At 42.5% G+C, this 11,781-nt stretch overlaps 2 protein-coding genes across 2 annotated transcripts in view; both read right to left on the bottom strand.

Moving 5' to 3' along the window:
* Positions 1–989: 989 nt before the first annotated feature.
* LOC116845981 (pollen-specific leucine-rich repeat extensin-like protein 1) lies at positions 990–3,427 on the bottom strand. The gene has a single exon (XM_032819273.1). The coding sequence runs from the start codon at positions 3,390–3,392 to the stop codon at positions 1,497–1,499; it is 1,896 nt and encodes a 631-aa protein (XP_032675164.1). The 5' UTR covers positions 3,393–3,427; the 3' UTR covers positions 990–1,496.
* A 165-nt stretch (positions 3,428–3,592) lies between these two features.
* The window catches only part of LOC116845983 (cyclin-dependent kinase 5 activator 1), a 24,453-nt gene continuing 16,264 nt past the window's right edge, over positions 3,593–11,781 (bottom strand). Inside the window, exons 3-4 of the mRNA XM_032819279.1 lie at positions 4,096–4,392; positions 3,593–3,744 (exon numbers count right to left, since the gene is read on the bottom strand). Coding sequence (XP_032675170.1) covers positions 3,649–3,744; positions 4,096–4,392 — 393 coding nt within the window. The 3' untranslated portion in view covers positions 3,593–3,648. The remainder of the gene's footprint in view (positions 3,745–4,095; positions 4,393–11,781) is intronic.

Raw genomic sequence — 11,781 nt, 5'->3', positions numbered from 1 at the left:
CGCACGACCCTACTCGCAATATAATATCACGTATAAAAAGAAAGTAAAGAACGAATGTAACAAAGAGTTGTATCTCGTCGAGACCGTACAGCTCTTGATCGAACGGACCTTCGAATCCGTTTGCCCCTGGAACGAGACGACTTCTGATGACGATGCGCCCGAGTCGCATCTACGCTTTTTTCATTTTCTCCTCTCCTTCGTGTCGTCTTCTTCCCCTTCTTCTTCCTCCTCTTCTTCTTTTTCCTTCTCCTCCTCTTGTCTTTTCTTCTTGTTTTTCTATTTTTTTTTTATCACGTTTCCTCCTACACAATCGTTATACTCGCGAACGTTATAAATATTATATAATTACGCGCATATACGTACGGTGCGTACGTATACAATTATAGTGTTTCGCGCGCGCGAACGCGCGTCGTCGAGCTCTCAACAGTGCGCTCATCGTGCGAACTAATGAGTTGCGCTTGCAGTCACTAGACTCCGTGTCGTTATTATTATTATTATTATTATTATTATTATTATTATTATTATTATTATCGCTAGAGTCGGTACTTTAATCGTTAGCATTATATATTAATTACGTTAGAGCTGTCGATCAACGCGCTACATGAACTGTCGCCACACGTCATCGCGCACCCGGGCGACGACGCGCCGGCTTCTCTACGCGTCGTGTACGCCCGGTCGCGCGTGACCGTACATTACATTTCGTCTTGAGCTGAGAACATTCAAGTGCCGCGACGCGAGGAGGAACACATCTGCGTGTCATCCACCTCCGCGGACGCGACAAAACGCACACGTATATATTACGCTATTTTAAATAATAATCAGTCCTTGACCCCTCGCCTCGACTTTCGTCCGTTTCTTAGACTCGTCTCTTTGTATTTCTTGTTCTTCTCCCTCTGTTTCTCCCTTCGTCTCTCTCTTTCTTTCTTCCTTTCTCGTAAGAATGATCGTCGAATGCCGAATGTTCGAAGTGATGTAGCTTGTTAATTTTCTTTTTTTTGTTGTTTTTGGTATTTTCCATCGTAGTCTTCGTGTAGGCCAACGAAGTTTTCAGCGCCTCTCCGGACGATCGAGTGTTAGAATCTGCTTTCCCGTTTGCTCGACCTCGCCGCAAATTTTTGCTCTTGTATTCAGCCGTCGACTGTCTCGTCTCTTAGGTGGTTTCGAAGGTGTACTCTTGAGGCCCTTGCATGGAAAACCGATCGCGCTCCGGTCGCGCGGAACGCCTGTCTCTTCGGCTAGCCTCTTCGCGACTCAACGTTGTTTCTCTTACTTCAACCTCGTCCTCGCATTCGGTAACTTTATAAAATCGCAGATAATGGATATTAGAAAATAATCTCTCCTGTCGTGAAAAGCTGCACAACAACGCGAGTTCACGCGTCTCGCGCGACGCCGCGAATCGCCATAATAAGACCAGAGCGCGTCGGTTATGTAGAATGGAAACCGAACGTCCAAATACCTGGTGCGGTATCATTAACGACGGTCTCCGGAAGCTACAATCACACGGTGGTGACGTATTCGCGCAGTTCCGGCGACTCGTCCTCGAACCAGGGGTCGTCGTACTTGGGTACCTCCTCGCTGCGAGCTCTACCGGGCGCTCTTGGGCGCTCACGAGGACGCATACGGGGTCCCTCTTCGCTCAACGACCTCTTAGTAGCGTCGATCGGTACCGGTACCTCCAACAAAGCCTTGGATCTCATTAGCTGGGGCCTCTGCCGCCTTGGTTCCTCGCTGGCGGCGCGTACGATCACCGGCGGCGGCGCCGGCGCCGGCGCCGTCGCCTGTGGCAGTCTGTCCTCCAGGGGATTAGTGGTGGGCACCATTGTTTTCGCCCTAAACGCACCTTTCCGAGTAAGTCGAGGCGCTTGCTTGCTCGGCCTGCGCTCCGACGGCGAGTACCTCGACGGTGATTCCGGCTGCGGCGCGATGCTCTTTCGCTTGCTGGTAGGCGTAGCAGGCACCATCGGCGACCATACCGGTGGCGACAGGTCCTCCGGCGTGGTGACCTTCTTCGGTGGCGTCTTCTCCGGCGACTCGTCTTTCCAGCCACCTTGATAGAGCGGGAACGGCGCCACCATATTGAGCATTCTCCATCGGAATTGCTCGTCGTCACTCTTACGCGAGGGTGTCGCGACCGGTGGCGGGCAGTGCGTAGGCGTGACGTTATGGAAAGGCGACCATTTTTTGTCGTCAATCACCTCGACCGGGATGTCGCTTGGCGACTCGTCGTACGGCGTCCACTTGATTTCGCTGATGTGTTTTTGCTCACGTTTCTTGATCCCAATTGTCGGTAACGGCGACGAGTCCTCGTATGGCGCCCATTTGGTGCTCGTGATGGTGATCTCCGGCGAGATTAGCCGTCGCACGATTCTATTCTCCAACTTGTTTACCTGCCGCGGGTCCGGCTCCGGCGACATGCTCCTCCGTATACTATACTTGGGCCGCTCGCGCAAACTCTTGCTCTTCGTCTCATCTTGGCTGCGGTACCATTTCGGCGCCTTCTTCTCGGCAGGCAGAGAAACGTGCGGCTTCATCGCCCATCTTGCTCGTATCGGCTTCTTGCTCTCCCCAATAGGACTGATGACCTTCTCTTTCTCTTTGAGACCCCATTTCCTTGAGCTCTCGCTTCTCACTTGAGCGGAACGCTCCAGCTTGGGTCTTTCCCTGGACTTTTCGATTCTGATGGGTTTCGGTTGCTCGCTGGCTTGTCTCTTCATCTCTGGCTTTTCCCACGGCGCGGCTGATTCCTCGGGTGTTAGCGACTTGGAGTAGTACAGTCTTCTTTCTTCTTTCTGTGGCGCCGGTTTCTCCGGTTCTTCGATCACTTTCGGTTCCAGCGCTGGCGCCGGCACAGGTGACGCCGGTGCCGGTGTCTTCACCTTGGGACAAGTGCATCTGGGTTTCGGATTCGGCATCACGTCCGGCACTTGTAGCCACCTGGCTTCTCTCGCGAATCTCGTGTCGTCGCTGCTATGCTTCCTTAGGTCGTGCATCGGTGTCAGCACATGGTCCGGTCTGACCGACCACTTGTCCGTCTCCGCGCTGTGGTGCTTCCTGAGGTCGCCGCGTTGCGTACCCTCCGGCTTCTTCTCCTCCGGGGTCAGGCTGTGGCAGCTGCATCTCGTCTTCCTCGCGAGATCTAGGTCGGTACTCGAGGTATGGAGCTCCCAACGGAACTCTGTACCTTCGCTGGTACGCCTCCTCAAATCCCAGATCGCGTCGTCGGGCGACAGGAAGCTGCTCGTAGCCCATCTCACTTCGGTACTGCGAATCTTCCGGAGGTCACCGCGCTCTCTGGTACCGGCCACGTCGACTTCCTCGCAGCTGCAGAGTCTCGTCGGCGTTCTCTGCGATTCAAGTGGCGCTGGCTCGATGGCGTCCAGGTCCTCGATCATCCATGAGATCTCCTCACGCCGCCGTCGGCCGCACGACGGACAAAATAAGTCGTCGTGGCGGCTAGACCGCGGCTGCTGAGACGACGCCGCTGGCGGCGGCGGCTGCTGCTGCTGGCGAGGTAACGTCGAAGCCGAAGTCGATGCGGTGGGGTCAAGCTGCGAGAGCGGCTCCTCGTCGTCGCGACGGCCATCGTCAGAGCGTCGTGACGTCGCAGCCGTGCCTGGCGATGCGCACCAGCAGGTGTGTGTAGCTCCGTCAAGCTGCCTTGGTGGGTACCGCGACTCCGGAGACGACGAGGCTCCGTTCGAGGCCGCTACCAGTCAGACTACCACGCTCGCTGGCACCACAGGCCTATACGAATTCAGATTAGAGAGAGCGCAAAAACTTGGTATGAATGAGAACATTTAGATCGTGCGTAGCACATTTATTGCCTTATCTTCCAGAAATAAACAAATACTTTTAATTTTATCGATACGCGAGATAAAAGAATGTGAAATTTTTTGTTTATTTTTTGCTAATTTATCGATCCAAAATGATGTAAGCGATTCAATGTACGATTGAATGCTCAGACACAAATAGTCGGATTTGCTAAATTAGTGAAATATAAATTATATTTTTTTATGATTTTTTTATGACGTTATGTCAGTCGTATGGAAATCATATTGGTTTCGTTAACAAAGTCTTAAGAACAACGGGATGTACCTTAAGCTCGGTGAAGATCTCTGTGAAGAATCCGGGCTCACTGTTGATTCGCAGCATTTCGGAGCTAAGTCGATTAACGATCAGGAGGCATCGGTCCCAGAACTTGTCCTTGCTGTCCTCGATGAGGAACGGCTTGAGCGGGTAACTAATCTCGTTGCCCATATAACTGTAGCTCAGATAGAGACACGTTAGTACTGTTGCCTGGAGCTCTTTCTCGGATGCCTCATCTCCATCGACGAGCTCTTTCACCAACATGTACACGAACACTACGTTGGCAGGGTTTATAAAAGGGACGTCCTGAAAAAAAACGTAGAAATGTAGACGTGCAATTAAGACCTTATGTCGTTAGCTTTTTTTATACTAATATTTTTATTCGTGTCTTTTCATCGGGATAACTCGTCGTTATCGCATTTGCGAATTTTAATAGAATTATATAAAAAAAGAAAGAATTGAGATTAATATTTAAATTAAATTTTGTGCGCCGAAATTCCCCGTGTCGAGATTTTGGTTCTACATTGATCTGTTTTATCGGATTGATAGCTTTCATCGGATTTAAAATAGCGATGAAAAATTTCGAAGTACAATCACACAATCTATTGTACTTTGTTACAAAAGATTACTTGCTATCATCTTTTTGAGTTTAAGAAAGAGCTTGTTTAAACATTATTTAATATTCGATTTTTTTCTCTTTGTATCTCAACAATTTGTATTCAATTTTTATCTTTAATTTTAACAAGCAATATACACTGAGAGAAAATGTTTGAAAATTTACATGTGTTTTTATTTATTTTATTTATTTATTTGTAAAGTTATTTTATTTATTTATAAAGTTTATTTCTGTAAATAAACTTTATATCCTAAAAATAAATGTTTAAGAATTTTTTCTTAGTGTATCAATCGAAGCTGCGAGCAACACAATGTGTTTCGATACGTATATAACTACGTATGTGTAATTTGATAATTCATTACCTCGTAGGTTCGGAATATTTTGAAAGAACATTGATTCTGTGGTGATTTATCGATCACCGAATATGTTGGTTTTTATTGTTGGGCGATAACGACACTAGACTGGCGGCAGATGACTTTGTCCTTTTCAATTATTTTTGTATTCTCGCGGCCGACGTGTCCGCGGCGTGAAGTGTGTGTATATCAGTGCGTTGTTTACATCTTTTATTGGGTATTTAATATCTTTGTCGTTTACGGAAATATCTAGTCACGCTCTCGTCGGCGTCGTGAGAGCACATGTTTCTTTAATTGAATCGTATTTACGCGAGTATCAACGCGAGTGTCCGGAATCGCGAGAAAGTTTCAACACAGAATACAGGACGTTAGAACACACGGTCAGTAATATATTGCACGTTTTCAATGTCTAGTAATTTATTATGTAGAATATTTAATGAATTTCGCAGTAATAAATACATAGTCGAGTCAAAAATTAGAATCTATTAAAAGATCCATTATTTATATAATAAATAATAATTTCATGAAAAATAAGGTGACCAGATTTCCCAGCCCTGAATTCGGGACATTTCATAAATGTGTGAAGCGAGGGGAGGAGGATAAAGATTCGAAAATGATTTGACAATTATTGAAAATGATGACAAATCGGTGTCCCGGATAGTACTCGAAAAAATTCGGGACAAAGGGTAAAAAATTGGGACGTCTAGTCACCTTACCTGTATGTGTCGAAAAGGGAAGAGATTATTCCGTAATAATGTACTATGGATATATATCGTAAATATGTTCTGACGACCGCACGTTGTTGTTTTTGGCACTCTAATACTTTTTTCCGCAGGAGTCACAGGACAAGCGGAGACATATGGAATACGGAGCGTTGTGTCCATGGCAGTTGCATGAGAAGATCGCAGACGCGCGCGCTATCAATCACGTACACCAAAAGTTCATTAGCGCGCCGAAAGTGCGGAAGGTGCATGAATGTAAACGCGCCAGTGATACGAACGAGGTCGCGCGTCTACAACGACGCGATCTATGACGGATGCCTTAACCAATCGCGTTCGTTTCGCACTACGAGGTTGTTATCGTGGTTATTCAATCTAGGCGTTGGTAATGAATCGCGCGAAATGCTCGATCTTTTCGCGCCAAGCAGCAGCCATGGGCATACATCGATTCACATCGCTTCGCGTTTCTCGCGTCTTTTATTCGTCGAAAGTGCGTCTCGCGCATTAATAAGTCTCGGGAGTGTCGAGAATAGCGATGTGCGATCGCCGGGGCATATTGTGAAGACATCATTTGTAAATAATCTTCCCGTTTCTCCTCGCGGTATATGCGGCCGGTGCTTGTCGCGACGTGTCGCGCCGACGTTTCATTTGCTAATAATATCGACTCGCTCAAGTAGCAATAGAATCGGGCGATCGTCGAATTTATTGAACGGGAATTAGAAATGCGATGACAATCAAAAAGAAAGAGAGAGAGATGCGGAATATTCGGGCGGTTGCGTCAGCTTGTTAGGAAAAGAGATACGAATATAGAAATAAATCTCGAGAATGTCTAGAATAGCGATGTGCGATCGCCAGGGCGTATCGTGAAGACGTTATTTGTAAGTAATCTTCTCGTTTCTCCTCGCAGTATATGTAAGGTGATCAGATTTCATAGCCCTGAATTCGGGACACTTCATAAATGTGTGAAGGGGGGGAGGGAAGTAAAAAGATCCGAAAATTATTTGAAAATAATTGAAAATGATGATAAATCGGTGTCCCGAATAGCACTCGAAAAAAATCGGGACGTCTGGTCACCTTATGAAAAAGTGATAGAGAGAGAGAGAGAGAGAGAGAGAGAAAGAGAGAGAGGAAAAAGAGAGAAAGAGAGAATCTTTGATTATTAATTAATCTATTTATTTTATACATTAAGTTTTATAAATGCAGCCTCATTTCCTAGCATAGTAATATTTGAAATTTTATGTCTCAAGTACATCATTTTTAAATATTCTTTATTTTTTCTTTTATTCTATTTAAAAAGAATTATCTACTATTTGAAAAATCAGCAATTATTTTTTAATAAACATTTCAAGGTAGGACAACAGCCTTTGTTACTTTAGTGTTATATCTCGAGATTTTCTATTCATTTTCTATTCATTCTTTTCAAGTTTAACAGAATTGCAGTATTAATATAGTATTAATTTTAAGTTGGGTTCTTTCTTTCTCTTATAGCGAATTCGGTAGCTTGCACTAGTGCGCATTGAGTGCGCGCTAAAGCTTGTTTATAGTACATTCTTATATTTAAGATCGTGTCTTAAATACATATTTAAAAATATTTTAGCTAATAAAATGACTCGTACGGATGTTATACATATCATATTACTGGTTAAAAATATTTGAGAATTTATTTAAGACAATCTTTAAATATATTAACATACTATAAACGAGTCTTAGTGCGCATTCAGTGCGCACTAGTGCAAACAACCGAATTCGCTATTAGTTTCTCTTTCTATATAAGAAATACCAGTAGTCTATCTTAGACGACGATGAACGATAAGAGTGAAGTTCGTGACGACTCGCAATTACGAAAAAGCAAAGGAAAGGTTGCACAGGTGTCTGTTGGGTCACTTGAGTAGATCGTACCGTTGAGATATTCGTCTAAACTTGCACTTAGACTATACTGACACGTGTGCGACGTGACTTTTAACTGAATTTGAATTAATTTTCGAGGCGAGTGTCTGCGTATATCGTTATTAAAAACATGAACACGCATTCCCGTAGACTTTAGATGTATACATATGTGTCTTCGCACACTGTTAAGGCGCGTCTGTGCATATGTGTGTCCATCAATATAAATAATAACGTAGCAGGCATGTATCGGACGTAAGCGCTTCGGATGCAAATATAGTTGCACAGATGTTAATTAGTGCGGATACACATATAACGAGAATACGTCGTATAAATAGAGAATCTATTTATAACTGACAAGACCTCCGTTAGCCATGAAACATAAAAGTAAATGTGCATTCGAGTAAATCTATATATACAACTACAATATCAATTTGTTGCGCGTAACGCAATTTTATAAAAAGAAAAGAAACGTGATCCCTGCGTATACGCACCTTATAGATACGTAATAAAAATGACGTGATTTCCCGGTGACACTATATTGAGAATAGCGAAAAAATCTACACGTGTCTCTTTAAGTCGATGAGTCTACTAGCACGCACGTTGTTGCGTATAGAAACTCTGCGAACGTCATGAGAGGGAAAAATTATAGGTGTTATTATACTGAGGAAAGAATATTTAAGTAATAATAAATATTTATTCGGTGAGCACTAATAACATACATACTTAAGTCTAAATTTTTTCATTTAAATAAAATAAACAATTGTTTTGAAAAGCAAAAGTTTTATGAAAATATGTGTTTTCTCTTTTTAAAAAAATATTTTTTATTATGCTTTAAATTTCTTGGAATGAAATCTTACTTGAAAAGTAGAACGACCACTGAATCACTGGAATTCAAGTGATATTTCATTCATACAGAGTGAATTTTCTGAATCATCCAGTGAGTATTTTTATTAAAAACTGTGGAATGAATTTTATATGTTTTACTGTCACAACAGAAACATATTTATTCTAATTAATTGAAACATTCGTTCATATGGAGTGAGAATCCACTCTAAACTTGTGAAATGCTCACTTGCAAAATGCAATTTCGCAGTATTTTCATTCTATTGCCTTAATTGAAAGCACTGTCACTCTTCACTTGTTCTTAACTCTAGTAAATTTAAAGAATAGTATAAATAAATATGTTATTGGTATCCACATCAAATAAATATTTTTAATTTGTTAGATATTTTTTTCCTTTAGTGCATCCAAAATTCACAATTAAGATCACAATGTAAAAGCCCTTTTGTATTCTGTAACGCTACTGTGTGATTCACCGAACTCTAGATTTAGTGACAATTTATCCATTTCGAAAAATGCCTGTTCTCAAAAAATTCATAAAGATGCCGTTGCTTTCATCGTGTTATCATCGAGGATGATATATTGAATATGCGTCGCGATGCGACGAATTTGCATTACGTATTGCATGCCTCACAAGCAGCGTGGGTGCATCGATTCGCGATGCAGGGAGAGAGAAAAAGAATGCACGTAGGTGGATGTTAGTGGTTGCAGCCGAGCCGTCGCACATGTGGGTGCATTAAGTGTGCGCGCGGTGAGGCCACGCGGTGACCTAGGAGGATCGATGCCCCCGATAAGTTTTCTCCGAGCCGATCGGCAACCTGCTGCTGTTTTTACTTACTGTTCGCGCTAACCGCACACTTGACTAAAGCCGGCGGCCCTCTGTTCCTCGTTAGCCGTCGCTTTTAATGCACATTACGCCACGCGCGCACTCACGTTCGCAATTTGCTCACACGCCATGATGCATCCCCCGTGCTCGAGCCCCTCGGTGGCCGAGTGCGCCGAGGCAGGGCCGTCGACTCTTAGTGACCACGACGACGACGTCGCACACACGCATACGCGTCCTCGTGTGTTATATGCACGTAAAATAAGCGGAGCAGTGTAGTTTGCACAATGCAGCGGAAAGAAAAAGGGATGCGCCGTCTCGCGTGAACGCGAGTGCCTCCAACCGAGATACTTCCGATCCTCTCGCGGCAACTCGCACCTAATCCGCTCTTAACCCACTCGGGAAATCGTGTATACAAGCGAAGAAAGCTATCCTTTGACAGGTCGCGAACACTACGCGCTGCGCTTCGTAATCTGGAGCTCCTCTCGACACCGAGCTCTGCCTACATCGCTTTAAACACCCAGTCCTGTGGATGCATTATTATTGATGGATATATGTAGTCACTAAGAGTTTTCGGTCGGCTGCATTCGTATCTAGCTATATACATTTCATGACTGTTAATTAATCTAAAAAGTAGAAACGTATTTTTTGGATTAATTAACAGTGATGAGAAACGCGTAATGTGTTTGAGACGAATACGACTGGTCGAGGATTTTTAGTATCTGTCGAATAAATTGATTTATATCAATTAGACCACTTGTTATCATTTGTTATTACAATCGACTCATTCAAGTAGTGATCAAATGGGATGATCGTCGAATTTATTAATCGGGAATGGCTTAGAAAAGTCGAGCAAACGCGATTTCAAATCCGCAAGCAAGTGTTCTTTCCCTTTCCACTTATGCACACGGAGCAATATAAATGTCGTCATCGTAGGTTAGACTTTATATTCTTGATACGTTCACGTTAATTAACACGTTAACTAACACGAAAACTTGCTTTTTGTTTCAGAGTCGACGGAGCTTGTGGCTACACGGTGGGTGCGGTTCTCAGGAGATGCAACTCTGGTGGATGCGGATGCTGCACCGGAGGATCCAGTTCGGGCCGAGCAGAGTCGGCTCGAAAGTAAGTTTATAGGCTTTATGAACTTATGTTTCATTCTTTGCAATCAAAAAACTGTTACGTAATCGTCCACCTTAAAATCGTTGATTGCAAAGATCGCTAGGAGCTATAACATATTGATATTCACAGTATTTTTCTCGTCAAGTCATTAACATATCTAATCAGTGACGTTATCTTTTTATTGCAGAACTGTAGCAAAACGTGATTTTGAGTTCCCAGTATTTCGGTGAGTGAAAAATAAAGATTTAGGTGGCGGGTCTTTTAGTAGTTGAAGAATAAAAAAATCAATGCGATTTACATAGCTCGTAGATTTTTGCATATATTACATTGAGAATAGAAAATTTTTAGTTTTATTATAAATTATAGTCTTTTCCGGCGTCAGCAATACTTTTTCTTATTTTAAGAAAAAAAAAAGTAGTAGCAGCGATATGTACACGAGATTGTTATCAATAATATGATAGCAGTGCTTATTATAAAAATAAGTTTCTCAATATTATTATTTCACTATGCAAATGGAGTCACAAATACCAAATATCTTTTTCTCAGTGTTTTATATATCAGTTTGTGCCGTCTATTGCAATACATTGCTCGAAGTAATCAGGGGATCGCTTTTTGTATGAAATAGACGCCATTATCATTAGATCCTTGAATTATAAAATATTTATTTCGTAAATGTATCGACTTGTATTTCTTTGCAAAATTTTTTAAATAATCTCTATGAATTTTCAGTAAGTTCATTTTTATATATAAATATCTTAGCGTTTATTATATTTGATTCGAGACAAAATTATTCAACGGAACTATTCAATCAATGTGACCTCCTAATTATTTCAAGCAGTGCAAAATATGCACCAGATAAGCGCATCAGAATAGTGTACCAGAATAGTGCGCAAAAGTAGCGCATCAAAGTAGCGCATCAGAATTGCGCTACCATACGCGGAATTTGCGATTATTTTCTGCATTCGCGACAAATTTCATAATTATCGCTATCTTCGATTTTCTAAAATTTTCACGCGATGGATTTAAAAATGTCATTTCGTTTGAAATCGCTTACAACATGTCGGTCAGAATTCAGTCATCTATCGCGCCATAAAAATTTTCTTTTTGAGCTATAAATTTTGCTATAAATAATACGTTTTAAAAAGAATCTCGTCTTTTTGACAAACGGTAAACGGAAAACACGAAACGGAATATCTTACTTTTTTCTCTCGATCTCGCCCAAAAACGACGATCTCTAGTTTGTTATTTTTTTTTCACGCGATTCACAACTCGAAGATACATTCTGGAAGCGCGGGCATTTGTCGTAAATATTTAAAATTTTAAAATTTTATTTTA

This window comes from Odontomachus brunneus, unplaced genomic scaffold (assembly GCF_010583005.1).
Source record: "Odontomachus brunneus isolate Ranch 3 - 2012 unplaced genomic scaffold, Obru_v1 Obru_scaffold_059, whole genome shotgun sequence".
NCBI lineage: Eukaryota > Metazoa > Arthropoda > Insecta > Hymenoptera > Formicidae > Odontomachus > Odontomachus brunneus.
Note: the sequence above shows the minus strand (reverse complement) of the source record. Positions and strands in the feature narration are given on the sequence as shown.